This window comes from Leucopleurus acutus (genome assembly GCF_964270905.1).
Source record: "Leucopleurus acutus genome assembly, chromosome: 15".
In the NCBI taxonomy this organism is placed as follows: Eukaryota; Metazoa; Chordata; class Mammalia; order Artiodactyla; family Delphinidae; genus Leucopleurus; species Leucopleurus acutus.
Window position 1 is genome coordinate 55921541 of NC_139157.1, and position 17811 is coordinate 55939351.

The window sequence follows — 17811 nt, forward strand, 5'->3', positions numbered from 1 at the left end:
TGGACATCAGTTGAACTTCAAATATAATATCAGCAATCACTATACAGTCTTACACAACCCTATTGACATAGTCAATATCCACTCACAGAAGAGGTAAGATCATGACTATAGCCTCTAGAACTGCTAGTTTTCTCATTTGAACTGCACTAAGCCTGAAGATTACATTTTATATCCCAGTCCAGCTTTTCTTACATCTGAATAGCTCATGGCCTGAGCTTTTTTCTTCTTTTCTCCAGGTAGTTGGGAAGTGGCCATCCTTGATGACCTGTATACTTCCCTTCATGCAAGGAGCATATTGTGTATTCCTTTACCCATACAAGAGAAAAATGAAAGTCAAAGATGAAAGTAAAATGGACATAATTTTAATGATTTTTTTAAATTTTGTGCATTGGATTCAAACAGCAAACTGTGTGCACTCAACTGTTATCACAATGTTGTCAAGAGTTCTGTGTCTTTTACCATTTTACACACAATTGTTCGTTACAGTATGTTATCAGCCTCGTGGAAACCAGGGGTGTGGCATGGTAAGCAGTGGTGGTAGTGCACCTAGCTTTTATATTATCTAACTTGAAAATATTTCTCTTCTATGATTCCTTTTTTTCTTGATAAAAATAGTTTTCACCAAACGTTGGTGGTGCACACGCACTACCATTCATGCTTGACATCACACCCCTGACAGGAACGCATGTTCTTATTTTGTTGATAAAAAGTATTACAAAAATTTCCATACAAAAACTATTTTCATAGAAATCTTGCATTTCCACAAATAAACCTGAACATTTTTTTGAAAAAAACTGCTCAAGAATTTTGTTCATTTAACATTGTGACTGTATTGATAAATGCAGTCCACGTCAAAGTTCACCACACGTACTTTTCTTTAGATGACCAGTCCCCTTTATCCTTTCACTGAGATCTGCCCAGGCTCCATCAAGTTCATTTATAGCAGGAAGGAGGGTTTGGATTAACATATCTGAATGTTAGAATGAAAGTTTCAGTCTTCCACAGAACTATCAACACTCAGCCCTCTTTTACAACTTAAGACAAAGATTGCAAAACATCATCCTTTTTAATTCAGAATCTCTGAACCAACTGTTGTTTTTTTTCTCGGTGCGGGAGTGGGGAAAGGGTGTCTGGGGAATAGGTAGGGATTTGATAGAGTTACATGTTAAATCTCCTGCCATGGTGAATATAAGAGAAAACATTATTTCCTTGGTAATTGACATTTCTATCTCAATCAGTGACACAGACTGTCGAAAAAACAAAAAGAAAGAAAAACACTGATGAAGATCTGCTTCATATTCCACTTGCCATGAAAGTCAGATTTGTTTTGCATTACATTTTTATCACATCTTATAAACACGTATTGTCAATTCAGATGATCATTATACTGAGTAGTTGGGGGCTAGTAACATCACTACCCTCTTATCTGGATGTTCAGAAGACTGTATTGTTTCTTGCAACACTACAGTTTTTGCTGATTCCAAGTATTTTTATTCTTAATGATTTTTTTACCTCGTTACCCTTGGGGCAATTATGCTCCATCTCCTGGCAACAGTTGGGCCTCAAAAGGAACCTGTAATTTCTTACTGAACTGCATTTGAAACCAGCCACAAATGCGTATGTAACATTCACTCAGAAGAAGGGAGGAACCCATGATAAACAGTTTAACCCCGTGTAACTTGGTTCTCCATGATGCCTGTAACTCAAGTCTGATCACTGCAACTGCTTAGATCACAGAGTCTCGAGTTCATAGACACAGCGGCATGAGGTAACTCATTTTATTTTGCACAGGTTGCATATTTCCACAGGAAACATTCTCGCTAAATTGTTTGGAAAAACAGACGACAGTTTGTGCTTGGGTGTTTGGCCTCCCAGCTTTATGCCATGGTTTCTTTACCTGGCAACCTTCTGTCGTTAAATGTGTGCATGTTGATAACTTCTTCTGTTTTCACAATAACTGGGGCCTGTGGCTTGTGTTTTACCCGACGCTGGCACTTCAGGGACATCCTCAATTCCTCTACCATGGCACTACAGAAGGACCTCTACAGAATAACACAGAAAACGAAATATTACAAAACAGATCCATGGCAACGGTCCTGAAACAATATTAAAATCGTTCTCAAAGACTTGTCAACATAGCAGCCTTGAAGTTTTGAAAAACTCCATTATGAAAATTATAACAAATTTTTACAATTTTAACATACAAATCATGATAATTAAAATATTTTATCAGAGTGGGCAAGTTTAAAGAAAATCTCCACCTGATAGTGAAGTGAACTGCCAACTAGGAATGCATACATTACATATATGTTGAATAAGATTTTCAGATATAAAATTAACATTATAAGATATAAATCGACCTTAAAATTTAACTATAAGCACATATACACAAATTGGTTACCAGAAATCCATTTTTGCTATTTTAAAAAATTAGAAAAAAATGAACTGGTTTTTAGATCACAACATGAGATATGAAAATTTTCTTTAAACGTGGATTCTTCATCGTGCATTTCATAACAGAACAAAAATAGTACTCACACATTTAGACATAAAATATGGAAAATAATTTCTGCTATTCATTGTATCATTTTGTGATTCTGCCTGTAAAACTATCGATGATGATTACAAACACGTATGAGCTAATCATGAAATGACATTGTATCACATTAAAAATCCATGCACACATATTAACTTCTTTGTCACCATCAGCTTGATAACTGAGAGCTGATAAATAATTTATTCCATGAAGAAAAAAATGACCCTATACGTAATTTTTTTCTAAATTCCTGTTTTATTGGCAATAGATTTGCCAGAAATTCTATATATCTGGGGCTCATTATTACACACTCCTCAAATTCCTATTACAGAGTCAAAACATGAAACAAAAATTTGTTAGTCTCCCTCCCCAGCTAATTGAGATACGTGTGTTAGGTACACATAAATCAGATTCATGAACCAGTTTCACATTGTTGTTGACATTCAGATGGTCTAAGACTTAGGCTCTTTCTGTGCAAGAACTAAAAATGTGGACAACAACTAAAAATGTGGACAAGTATGAAAAATTTACAAAATTCCAAAAAGTGATATGGAAACATAATGAAATAAACCTAATTAAATATACATGTGAAGACTTAGTTTTTTGTTTTTGGTATTGCTTCTTTGTTGTTTATCAGCTTAGGCTAATTCCAAAATAATACAGGATAAAAATATTTAATACCATATACATGCCTTATATTTTAAAAAAATACTTTGTATACATCACCTCTGTGACACAAACTAATACTGAATTAAGGTGGGCATCTGTACAACAGAGAAAACGGATTCAGAGAAAAGATAAGTCACTTTCTGCAGCTCACACCTACACCTCCAGCAAGATATTCTGATACCAAATTTTGTGATTTTGACCCTGCCCTAATAACTTCTTGTACATTCCTGGCTATATTCTCATTTTTCTTTTATGGATTCCTGAACAGTTTCCTTAGTGATCTTCCCACCTCTATGTCTAGGCCATTCTCAAAAAGCTCGCCATTATCAGATAATCTACTGTTCTAAACACTGGTTATTAATAGTATTTTTTTGGTCCAAGAAACAGGTAAAATCCAATTCTCCTCTTTTTTCTATCATGACCTCTCTGAGTCAGCTCTACCTCATCTCTCCCCCCAACCTTTTCCTTTTTTCTCTACACACACTCTTCTCTTTGGACCTCCAAGTTTTTTCTACTTTGCTTCTCCTTGCTCTTTTACCTAGCAGAGTTCCTTCATCTTTCACATCAATCCAGCTTTATCCCTTACCTCCAGACATGACTCAAATTTTAACTTATTCAGGAATCACTTTCCAATTGATCAGGCTCATTATTTTCACTCAATTCAGTATTTTTCATTCATTATCATGTTTCTCTTTCTGGCCTCTAGGTGTATGCATCCCTCTCACTGAATTGTAAAGAGCAGAGATTAAGTGCTCATGGCACTGACTTGTACACACATGTTCTTTAAATGTTGACTGAATTAACAATAGTCATACATGACCTTAACATTTTAATTCTTTTTTAACGTTTCTAATTCAATTGCTTAAAAAAAGCTTAAAAAGGTTTTTCTTCAGAAGCTTAGTAAAATGCATTGTGTACAAGTGATCTAATTAATCAGATAAAACTTTAATAACATTAAATTAGTAAAAATATTAATTTATTAGTACTTGTAATGGGAGATGATTATGTGCTACACATGAATTCCCCATTAACTATGGAGTTATTTCTATGCGTTATTTATTATGTGTTAAATAATACAGTTCCGAAATCCATGAATTCTATTTCTATTAAAGGATCTGTATGACACCTGACAGCCAGTATAGGGACACAGTGTTTTTTGTTGCTTAATACCTACTATTAGATGTACTTATTAAGAACATGATGATAATGATGATGAAGATGGTGATGATGACAACACTGTAGAAATGGAAAAATCTGACTCCAAAAGAGGGAGGAATACATAGTCTTGAGGTAACTTAGTCTTGGTTCTCTGTTGAAACATTTAACAGAAGAATTGATTAGGTAATGTAACAAGGTCAGAACTTGATGCCATCGACACTTTAAAATGTTATAGGACATGGCTAATGCTGAATTGTTTGAAATAAGCCTTCATTTAAAACAAATAAATTTTCTAAATGTTAAATAATTTATAACACTGTCTTTGGCAAGCTGAATTTTTAGACATTTTGATTATACTAATTTAAAAAAGTGATAGAATAGAATATTGTTTTGTCCATAGTAAGACAGTGATCTAAACTGATTTTCTTAGAAAAAAAAATCTTATAAGTATACATACCCATTCAGCTATGAAATGACTCAATTTTATTTCCAATAAGTTAAAAAGTAAACTGTATTAGTATCCTGTACTTAACTTCAGACTACAAATAAAGACATTTAAATTCTTTTAAGCAATTTTAGGTAATGTAAATTTTATAATGCTGATTAACATAAAACATAGGTAAAATCCCTGCCCCAAAGATCACAATACTTTTATCTTTTATAATTTAAACTTATCTTAAGTAAATAATATTTACAAATTTAGAAGCTATGAAAATTATAAACATGTAACCCCACCATTACTATTTTAGGCTTTCGCTATTTTACAAAGCCATTAGAAAGTGAAAATTTTAATCAAGAAACCTTTAAGCAATCAGTAGCCTTGATTATATAATGTCATTCATCACTTTTGTTAATTTTTTCTCTGAATAAGCTGAATTTTGCCAGTTCTTTTTTGATCTATCAATGTAAGTTTACCTAAAAAATTGTTTTATCTTAGGTTCTAATAAAGTCACCATAAGACAATAGGTTCTTTTCTCACTTGTATAATATTTCTAATCCTTCACAAAACTATGAAAACCTTTAGATTTGAGCAAGAGTTTGGAATCAACATGACAAATTTTAAAAATTAATGATACCATAAAGTACAGTTCACTTGTGGCATTAGGGCAAATACATATTCTTTTCTCTTTTTAAAGCTTTAGAATGTAAATTCCATATCTTGATCTATGTAAGAATCTAAAGTTGAAACTGTAGAGATGATTGTAAAATATAGTTGTTTCCCTGTGTTGTATGTTGCCAAAAAATTACTGTCTGATTTTTAAAGTTCTAACTTGTTGTCATTTGATAGAGACAAATTATCTTTCCTACTTCATATCATGATCAGAATTTTTAAAATGTCTTTTTTACTGAACTATGAAATAAGGTTTTGAAAAACCCAAATGCACTTGACAGGAAATTTCCTGGGTTATAATGAAGAAGAAAGAAGATGAGGAGGAGGGAGAAGGGGAAGAAGAAAGAATAAAAGAGAGAGAGGGAGAGAGAGGAAGGAAGGAAGGGAGGGAGGGAGAGAAAGAAAACTACCATGCTTTTCAAATTACTTCTTAGAGATAGAAACACACGAATTGTGTCATTAAATAAAGTTTCTTAGGGTGAAAACAACAACAAAAATGTTTCTGCACAATATAACAGACTACAAAAAGAAAAAAGAAAGGTGCAAAGATACTAACCATTATTAAAAACCTCTTTTAGTAAGTTTCAAAAGTTTACTAAACAGTGTCTGGATGGTAGGGTGGCACTAACCAAATAGAAGATTCCTGAAAATGAAAATTTAAATCTTTGAGCTGGTTAGCATGTATAATTGCATTTAAATTATTAAACTCATTATAAAATTCACTATATTTAATGAGGCAACCTGTATTTACACATCTCTAATTGAAACAATGAAGGTCTGGAAATCTTAAAAATATGAATTTGGCTATATATACATTGCCTTTTAAACAAGCTATTTTCTTTTTTAATTTTAAGTATAAGAAAACACATAAATAGTCTGCAGATAAATGTTCTGAAGAATATCATTCTTGGTGTAATAGAATAATTTATTCTTAATAGCTTAACTTTCTAATTTACAGATATGTTTATATGATAACATGATGTGACAGCACTTTGAGAAGTACATAAATTGTTTTAATATTAGAAATCTAGTTGTAAACATGCTCCACATTGAACACTGATATATTTAAATTTCATTTTTAAGTTAAAATCTTTATATTTAGCAATGTCTTTTTTTAAAAAAACAGCCACTGATGAAAAATAACCAGTTTAATTTTTTTAACTTTGAAGCTCATCACTTTCATGTTGAATATATAGTCATTTATCAATTGAAAGAGAAATAATCATAAATATTACATGCTACTATCAGGTCTCTATTTAGTATATATTTTTTAAGGAGGAAACTGTTTTATACATCTTGCTGTCCTATTCTTTGATGGTATAAAATTAACTAAATGATATTCCAATATTCATTCAGAATAATTTCCAACCATTTTTGCATACAGTTTCTATCTGAAGCCCTATTAAAACATCTTTAAGCTGCTTCTAACAGATTTTGTGGTGCAATGTCCTAATATGTACTAGCGTATATCAACCAAACTGTTTTGTTTTGTTTGTCATTTAAATTATTTAACTGATTACGGATACCTCGTTCATTCTCAGACATTTTCTAATTAATTTCTGATGCTGTAGGCCATTTGACCAAGAATTCCAGATCACATGTAGTAGAGACAAGTCCAAACAGTCACTGTAATTAATCCCTGCAGAAGATTATTCCACATTAGATAATAATTAAATTAACTAAATAATAACTAAAAGGAAATAAAAAGTATATTTGATGTAATATGCAATATTTTATATAAATGTTGGTGCATTGAATGAGGAAGATAAATGTCATTTAACATGGCCCGTTCCTTTTGATTTGTACTCTTTAATTGGCAGTCTTTTAAAAATATCAAATAGCTAATGCTATACATCAGAAGTATGAATTTACCTAAGGCTATATGAATGTAACAGTGAAGCAATGAGAGATGAAAAATGACTAGTTAAGACACTCATGTCAAAAATACATTTATATAGCAACTTTGATCTTGACATTCAGTTTTAGAGCAGCTCTCTTTTAAAAAAATTATATTATTTAGATAAGCTGTGCAGTCAGACGGGTATGCATATAACTGGTAACCGAGCTAAAAGGGGAACACTATTCTCTTGACTTCCATTCCATAAGTGTGTTATTATATTAGCCTGCCTCATTAACAGTGATTTGAATTTCAGCTGAGGCTTCTACCTGGACTCTCCTCTTAATAAATGGTAATTTTTTGAGCACTAAATAATAAATCAGACAGAAAAAAAATTAGGGGGCTAAATTATTTTTTCTCAATAGATAAAATGACAAAGCATCCTACTCTTTAGCCTGGATTATTTTACAATGATAAACATAACCAAAGATTAAAATATTCTCAGAAACCTTAACTCTTACAGAAACAGTTACTGAATATCATTATAGCGCATTTTGCAAATACAATGAGATGGAGAAAAACGGGGCGTCATTACGCATTTTCACACTTTCCCTACTTGAGCCAGAAATATCAATATATAAGGTCTGACAAGCTTCAATACCACTTTAGTTGATACAGCTGTGAAGTCAATTTTAAGAAAAAGCAGTGTTAATCATCGTATTCTTGCTAGCAGTCATAATAATAACAATTTTTCAACAAAGTATATAACATCCAAATAACTAATGCTTAATTCCAGGAGAGCTCTCTTTCCTTTAAGGTACAGCAGTTAAAATATAACAGCATTAGAAATAAAAATGATAATTATATTATAACAACAGCTGCTTATTATATACCAGACACATGCAAAAAACTATGTATATAAACTAGATTAATTTCAAAAACATTTTCATTTGTGGTGTATTTGTAACCCATTCATTTATTTATTTTAAAAGATTTATAGAAAAAGTTAAGTAATTTTATCCAAGGTTGAACATACTTGAAGAATGATCCCAAGTCTTTTTTATTTCAAAACTCATGCTTAATGTCCAGGAAAATGAAATGACTATACAGGGCTCATGATCAAAGCCCATAATCTGTCTATCTAATTCAAACTCCTACTGCACACATCTTGTCAACAGAACATCAGAGAGAAAAACTGTCAAGAAAAATAGTTAAATATTCTACCTCCACTTTGTGTAGTGTGATATAGTGTAAATAGAGTTAGTCTAGGCATCTTTGACCTTGGGAAACACACTTGACACTTGAGATACTTATCCTCATCTGCACAATATGGATAATAATCTTTGCATAGCTCTCAGAGTAACTTCGTACTCAAATGAGATATTACACTTTAGAAATTCTAAAGCCAGTTATGAAAATCAGCTACAATCTTATTTTAAAACATTATTTATGGGCATAAAAAGAGGATGAGTTATCATAAATGAATGATTTAAAAATCTTTTTGCTGATTTGCAACTACTTGCAACTATTTAGTGAGTAAAATGAAGATTAGCATCTCATTTTGAAGTATGATTTTATATTTATATGTAAAATCATTTTTAAGACCCATCTAGTTAGTCCCTATGTAGGTTATTAGTGGAAATTGAGAGATACTCTGCTCTCAGAGAAAGGCAGTAACATAAAAACAATACAAAATGCACTATTTGTCCATAGTTTATTTGCAACTTTTAACTTCTAAATATCAGCATGCTGCATAGCTAAATTTTATTATATTAAAAATGTACTCAGCATGAACCAAAATGTTCATTGCAGCTCTATTTACAATAGCCAGGACATGGGAGCAACCTAAGTGTCCATCAACAGATGAATGCATAAAGAAGATGTGGCACATATATACAATGGAATATTACTCAGCCATAAAAAGAAATGAAATTGAGTTATTTGTAGTGAGGTGGATGGACCTAGAGTCTGTCATACAGAGTGAAGTAAGTCAGAAAGAGAAAAACAAATACCGTATGCTAACACATATATATGGAATTTAAGAAAAAAAGAAAAGGTCATGAAGAACCTAGGGGCAAGATGGGAATAAAGACACAGACCTACTAGAGAATGGACTAGGGGATATGGGGAGGGGGAGGGGTGGGCTGTGACAGAGTGAGAGAGTGGCATGGACATATATGCACTACCAAGCGTAGAGTGGATGGCTGGTGGGAGGCAGCCGCGTGGCACAGGGAGATCAGCTCCGTGCTTTGTGACCGCCTGGAGGGGTGGGATGGGGAGGGGGGAGAGGGGGAGACGTGGGAGGGAGGAGATGTGGGAGCATATGTTTATGTATGGCTGATTCACTTTGTTGTAGAGCAGAGGCTAGCACACCATTGTAAGGCAATTATACTCCAATAAAGATGTTAAAAAAGAAAAGTACTCATAACTTTAACTTCTGAACAGCTAAATGCAGTTAAAATTCTATACATTAAATTAAAATTCCATATATTAAATAAAAATCCCATATATGAAAAGCACAAATATACTGTGGTTTGTAAATAGGCATTATTTGGAAAATGTAAATATTGGAATAAAATCTTTACTGATGATTTATGACAATGTTTGCATTCCTATATATTATCAATAAATGATTTCTTTTACAAAGCATTACTCCTGTTAGAACTAATTCTTCAGCATTCTGGAAGCAATTTCTGCATAAGGATCTGTGAACAACTTCTTTTCATTCTTCTGGTTCCATGAAATACAGATTCAGCCAGCTTTGAAAAGTGTTTTCCTTGTGAATAATCTTTCACCCAGAATCTCTAGTCTTGCAGGATTTTTTTTTTAACATCTTTATTGGAGTATAATTGCTTTCCAATGGTGTGTTAGTTTCTGCTTTATAACAAAGTGAATCAGATATACATGTACATATATCCCCATATCCCCTCCCTCTTGCATCTCCCTCCCACCCTCCCTGTCCCACCCCTCTAGGTGGTCACAAAGCACGGAGCTGATCTCCCTGTGCTATGCGGCTGCTTCCCACTAGCTATCTGTTTTACATTTGGTAGTGTATATAAGTCCATGCAACTCTCTCACTTCATCCCAGCTTACCCTTCCCCCTCCCCGTGTCCTCAAGTCCATTTTCTATGTCTGCGTCTTTATTTCTGTCCTGCCCCTAGGTTCTTCATAACCTTTTTTTTTTTTTTTAGATTCCATATGTAAGTGTCCATTGACAGATGAATGGATAAAGAAGATGTGGCACATATATACAGTGTAATATTACTCAGCCATAAAAAGAAACGAAATTGAGTTATTTGTAGTGAGGTGGATGGACCTAGCGTCTGTCATACAGAGTGAAGTAAGTCTTGCAGGTTTAAACTAAGCCACTCTGATTTTCTTCTTATTCCTCAGATTGCATTGTTTCATTTATTTGTTCTTCTACTGTGAGTTAAAACTGCCTTTTACATTTGTTATTCAACTATACACTGAAGAATATTCCATGTGTCCTCAAGTTTTTTTTTTAGTTTTCAGTGATGGGAAATTATTGTATTACTTAGAGATTATCTTTGATAAGATTTACCAGTGTTCTATAATGCAAACAACTATGTAGACTACAATGGACCATATGCTGAAAAACAGCCATACTAAGTAGTTCTTAAAATGTACTTCAATCATCTTAGAGGGACGTTAGAACAAAAAATATGTATCCAAGACAGGACACATAGCTTAGAAATTCAATATCTGAGCAATAATTTTTATATTTTTATTTCTCAGGCATATTTACTACATTTTATTTATACTTAAGTAATAAGAAAGGGATATTTTGTTATTAAGTTTTTCATATCAAGAAACTCAAAGATTCATGTTCAACCTGATGTTCAAGAAGAAACAATTTGTACAGGCAAATCCATTTTCAATTACATGGAAAAGAAAATATTTCTATAGACAGATAAAAACAAAAGATCCAACTATGTAAATTATATTGCTACTTTTGTTGGAAATCAAGAGGGCAGAATTATTTATACCTTTTAAAAGAAGACATATTCAAATATGTAAGAAATGATGAATAATTCCAAAAAATTAATAAACCATAATTATGTCATAAAATATTTTTATAAAAATTAAAATTATTACAATCATTTACAACTCATGCTTACAAAACCAATGTATAATCATAAAGATGATATATTACCAGAGAAAATAAAATTCTGTATATTAAGCAGCTTTTTTTCAGTTATAAGTAAGATTTACAAGGTGAACACAGGACCTTTCAAACAAAGCCACGTAACCTGAAATGCTCTAATTGCCTAAGATGTACAGAAGTTTCTTGGATTGCTTACTGAATAAACCTTAAGTAGTAATATTTTTTAAATCAGGGAAAAGTTAAGGCACAAAGAAAATCAATTAGAAAATCCACATGTTGGTTAGATACTTTTTCAGCTACATTCAGAAAAGAAAAACATTTTGAGTATCTTTCCAAATGGTCAGGTCATACTGTAAAAACCATCAAAAAATAAATACCTATTTAGTTTACAAGTCTGAATAAATGAAAAGCAATATATCCTTGATGCATTAATATTTGCATCAAAATTAAAACCATTAAGTATTTTAAAAATTGTAATACACCATCTTGTGGTTATTGGAAAGGAATACAATTTACAATTTTGGGATTTTTATAAGGTCTACATATTTCAGCATTATCTTCTGTTTTCAGTTTTAACCTACCCTCATTTAAAAATATTACATTCTTATGCTACTCTTAGTTATCAAAAAACTTGGAAATATAACAACATTATAGTCATTATAGACTATAGTCATTATAGACCTATTTGTTCCATTAATATCTTACAAAATATGTGCTGTAAGAGACATTTTATTTTCATCTTTAAATAATAATAATAATTATCACTAATTTTATCATCATCATCATCATTGGAGGTAAGACTTGACATGGTAATATATTAGTTATTCATAAATTTTAAACAAAAACCTCATTTTCAACTAGACTGTGTGTATATTTTATCTGCCTGCCTATTCAGATAAAGATAGAAATTTTAATTTGCTCTTTTACAAAATACTAGAATATTATAAATTAAAGAAAGAAAAAAGAAATGGAGAAAGAGAAGCAAAATGAGATGATAAAGTATTTTGGGGCTGGAGTCGTGAATAATATATCCTGCTTTCCTCCAACACGTAAATACAATTCATTTCATGTTTGGTTCTCAGTGAATAATTGTTGAGTAAATGAATAAGTTTTGAAATGTTTACTTTGTTTTTAAAATTTTAAAAATTTCAGTTAAAGACACAATTATAAGTATAAACTGTGAATTTCTGTATGTTTTCATGCAGATCTTATGAGAAAATCTAGGAATATTTCACAGCTAACTTTAATAAATTAAGTAAGGTATTAAACAAACCATATAGCCCAACAAAATAAAATATTTTTCTCAGGAAAAATGAAAGAGAATTGAGCCCAAGAACCTAATTGATCACAGTAAATAAAATGGATCACTTCTAATAAACCCATTATTATTTACTTTATAAACATAGTTCTTTTGAATTGTATGGAAAAATAGTTCTTTTTTATTCTTTATGATAGACTTTTCTAAATAAGTTACTGAAATCAACTTCATTATTTAATAGAAAGAGAGAGAGAGAAAGAGAGAAAAGGAAGGAAGGAAGGGAGGAAGGGAAAGAAAGAAAGAAAGAAAGAAAGAAAGAAAAGGAAGGAAGGAAGGAAGAAGGAAAGAAGAAGGAAGGAAAGAAAGAGAAAGAAAGAAAGAAAGGGAAAGAAAGAGGGAGGGAGGGGACAAGGGTGAAAGGAAGAAAGAAGGAAAGAAAGATCTTACGCCAACAGACACTGTCTGAGACCTTGGCAATACAAATCAAAATTACTTTCTTAAAGGAAGTAAGAGTCTAATAGGGAGAGAGGCACCCACACGCAAATGAACTTATCTACAAAACAGAAATAGAGTTACTGATGTAGAAAACAAACTTATGGTTACCGGGGTAAGGGAGGGGAGGGATAAATTGGGAGACTGGGATTGACATATACACACTACTATATATAAAATGGATAACTAATAAGGACCTACTGTATAGCACAGGGAACTCTACTCAATACTCTGTGATGGCCTGTATGGGAAAAGATCTAAAAAAGAGTGGACATATGTATATGTATAACTGACTCACTTTGCCGTACACCTGAAACTAATACAACATTGCAAATCAACTATACTCCAATAAAATTTTTTTAAAAATAAAAATAATTAAAAAGAAATTAAATTAAAAAAAGAAATAAACACATATGAATAAAATAGTGTGCTAAGGGAGAATGGTGATGTGCAAATGCTTCCAGAGAAAAGGATGGACGTTGTTTGAAATGGACAAGACACATTCCCAACTTTCTCAAAGGGGGAGCAAATGTTTTTGGAATGATGATAGTTTCTGAAATCAGCTAAGTCTAACAAAAATGAGATATACAGGTCAGGTCATATTTTTTTCATTGGAATAGAAAATAAAAACCTAACACCACCTTGTGGAAATAGCGTGCCCTGTACCCAGATTCGTCATACCTATTGATTAGGTAAAGCTTTCTTGGCAAGTTGATGCCTAGTCTTGAATGCCTAATCTAAAATGACTAGTGGGAGTTTGCCAGGTAGAAAAATGGACAAAGTTTGCTCAGGTCAAATGGGAGGAGGATTTTAAAAAGCTGGCTGACCTTGGAAAATTGAAAGTAATTTAGTGTGGTTAGAGTACAGGTGCAAACTGGGGAGAAGCAGAAGATAAAACTACAGTGGTGGACAGAGACAGATCCTGAAGTGCCTCCTCTGCTTAGCTAGAGAATCTGAATTTCATTATGGAAGATTTGTGGAGACAGTATGACAACATCGGCGAATGTGACTAAGAACGCTCATGTCATATCAACACAGTTGTTTCTTTCCAATATAATAGTTTATCTGTTTCAGCACCAAAAGGTACATTGACTTCCTTTTTCTAATGTTTTAGAAGGTCATAGAAGTCCATAGAAATTGAGAGCTGGTCGATATGTGAAAAATTCAGCTAAACTAGTTATTTATAATAAAAGTAAAGGTGATTTTACAAAAGTAAATTCCCATGTCCTTTAAAAAAAACCAGAATGCGTATAAAATAATTGTACATAGAGACATGGCCCAGGTAAATCATATGAACAGGATACAGAGAGAAAAGGGCGACAGACTACCGCATGCTGTCAAGAGATTAATGTATGTGTTTTATTTTAATACTGAGCTATAAGTGAAAGAAAACCACTACATATGGATGATTTGAGGTTCTAACTAGACAATCTAAATTTCTTCTATTATTTTTGGACTCATTTTAAGCATTAACTAACCAAATATCACACTTATTGATAAATTATAGTAAAAATAAAAATTGAAGAGTTAATAATTTTCATCTCTGATTAGTTCTTTGGATTTGATTCCAAAACTCATTTTGACATTGTAATAAGGATCATAACATAAGAAGTGTACTTAGACTTAATTTTCAGTCACACCAGTGCAAAAGATATTTGATTTAGCAAGTCAATAGATATAGCCATCCTGAATATTGTGGGAAAATAAATCATATAACTGTCCAAATTTTTCAAACCTTTGAATTGGTTATTTTACTTATAGACAGAATGGGGCTATCAAAATAGTCATTTATAAAAACATTATTTCTAGGAATTAAGTCCTGTAGTCACGTAAAATGTGGGAATGTTGTATCCTTGATTTCAGAAAGGATAATTAATTATATCATAAATTATTAAAGATGAAGGAATATATCATATTTCTACTCTTTATATTTACCAATAAAAGTTCATAAACCTTTCAATTATTTAACAAAATATAATCTCACTCTAAAATTTAAGATCTAAAAAACGTTTTTTAATTAAAAACAAAAGAGATGTTTAAATACTAAAAGACTAAGTAAAGTTCCAGAAGGCTTGAAAATGCTAAAGCAGCATTTTATGTCCAGAGTCATAAAGTTATATTAAAAAGTAGCATGTATCATCTGAAAGATTTATCTATAAATATTCATCTTTATATTTATAGAACTAAGGGAATTATAGCACTAGAAATATATAATCTGAACCAGGTTCACAGCCTTTTTTAAGAATAGAATATAAAGACATTTATACAAAAGACTAAATATAATAAAATATTAAGAAAATTGCAATAGTCTCAATATTTTTGAGATTTATATATATTCTTCTAAAGACTCAGGTGCAAGGCAATAAAGGATGCATTAATAACATTAAGTGGCAAAGAAGAAACCACAATATTCTCACATATTCATTAATGTAGAAAATTAATTAAAATTTCCACAATGCACATTATGATTTTTCCAAATTAGAAATTATTGGACCAAAAATCTTCAAATAAATATTTCATTTACTCTCTAACTTGAAACTGTTAATGAGTATCGTATCTTAAAGCACTTTTTATCTGCAGAGAAATTTTTTCTTCATATTACAGTTTCTGAGTTTTGCTTCCTTCATTAATTATATTCCCCTAATAAACTAACCACAGTGAACTTCGAGCAGCAAAAGTTTCTCCATTTTCAGACTTCAGTAAGACGAAAAATAGTTACTGGTCCTGAAGTTGGCTTCAATTTAAAATATTACATTTAAATTAAAAATTACGAAGGTAATTCTGAGTTCTATGAACCTTTGTTATACAATGAGTGGCAGAAGACCATTAACACAGGTCTAAGTATTTCCCTTGGTTGGAAAGATAAAAAAGTTCATTTTATTATAACAAAGATTGTTTTAAGTTGTAAAAAAGTGACATTTACCTTTTCCAATTGAGCGTTTTTTTTGGATTTGTACAAAAACTCTCCCACTGCCACAAAAACAGAGAGCACCAAGCCGGCTGCAAGAACAATGAAGATGCCACCAATATTTTGAACCCCCAGGGCACTGGCCTCTTTGCTCTCCTCCTCTGGACACCCATTGCCCCTCCACCACTTCTCCTTCATCATGTGCAGCTTGCCTTCCTCTTGCAGCTGAAGAATTGCTATGGTGATTTTGTCTCTATATGGAGAACCTAAGAAAAGAGAGGGTTCGTTAATGCTTTCCAGGAACCCCAAATTTCATAATTAAAGGTTACACGATGAGACAATAGAGCTCTTTCCAAACGCTCCAAAGTATGCCAGTATTTATTTTCAGAAGCAAAAAACAACTGGAAAATGGCAGAAAATAGAAGTTTAACAAAATAAATAGGGTAGGTGGCCTTTTCTGATTTTGAAGGGTAAGATAACATTTTGTTTTGAAAGAGGAAAATACCTCTCTCTTAAAGGCAGGCTCAACTCAGACCATTGGAAAAATAATAAAACGGTAAGTAAAAATCTACAAAAGAAAATGGATAGAGGGCAAGGATATTTAGTTAATGTCTAGGAATCATTCAACACTGAAAACAGAGCATTGATAAAACAGTAACCTCAATTTTTAGGAAAGTTGTGCAAAAAATGGTGTTTCCCATGATTAAGTGCAATAATTTAAAGTGATCATGATTAACAAGCTCTATTCAGGGGTGGCTAATACTTGCAGATAAATAATCACTCATATTTGATACAAATAACAGAAGTAACAGGTTTGTACAAACTTGGGTCATTCAAAAATTGTCATGGCAACGCATTGTAAGATTTTTTTTGGTTGTTTATTTATCGTTTTACACTTTGGAAAGAAATATTCTTTTCAGTGGAGGCAACAATATAAGTAAAATTTATAGTATTTATGTTGATGGGGGTAGATATTCATCTGTATTAGCTATTACATGATAAGTAATAACTTTTCTAATTGGTTGCCCAGAAGCATGGAATAATACTGAACTATATGCATCTTTCAACATCTGTCCCAAGGGATTTGTCTTATTGCTTTTTCCCACCCAGAAAATAGCCTGTTTCTAAAGTTTAATCTTCCTTCCTAAAACACTATACTGCACATTCCATTTTTCTGCACAGATTCATCCATAAGTGTTTTTCCGCTTGTAGAAAAACACTAATTTCAGCTCATACTCTATGTTATCTGTGATTTTGTTTTGATTTAAATATACCTACATTTGCACCTAAAGATATATTTTTGCTAAGAGCAATTAAAAACCTTATGAGGAAACTATTCTGCCTCATAAGGGATAGCACTATGTCTTCTTTTTACTTGATTAATATAACAGGACTAATTCAGTGTTGCTCTTTTAGCAAGAGTAGGCAAACTAAAAAGCAGAAATACAAAGAAAAATCAAAAAAAGTTAGTAGCTTATGGTAAAAGTTGGAGGACTGAAGATCTACCAAATCCAGGTGGAGAGCTGTTTCTTTAACATAATCTTCCATCTATGCAGAAGAAATGTTTATATGGCTTCTATACATTTTTTCACAGCTTTCCTAAAAGGGGGCATTATCCATTCCTATAATTAGAACTTAAATATTTTACTTTTATTGTGCAACTCCTAATTATAGCAGGGGAATCTCTGCTTCTAAGTTTCCTTCCTATATTCTCTT

The 17811-nt window shown here is 32.0% G+C and overlaps 1 protein-coding gene across 3 annotated transcripts in view; it reads right to left on the reverse strand.

The window, feature by feature from the left end:
- Positions 1-1877: 1877 nt before the first annotated feature.
- The window catches only part of GRIK2 (glutamate ionotropic receptor kainate type subunit 2), a gene marked incomplete at both ends in the record, with an annotated part of 633053 nt that continues 617119 nt past the window's right edge, over positions 1878-17811 (reverse strand). Inside the window, 2 exons of one of the 3 annotated variants that reach the window (XM_082855302.1) lie at positions 1878-2042; positions 16111-16361. In XM_082855302.1, the coding sequence (XP_082711428.1) occupies positions 1878-2042; positions 16111-16361 (416 nt within the window). Of the gene's footprint in view, positions 2043-4394; positions 4515-6069; positions 6118-16110; positions 16362-17811 lie in introns of those variants that run through there. The other 2 variants (XM_082855303.1, XM_082855304.1) reach the window with 2 other exon arrangements.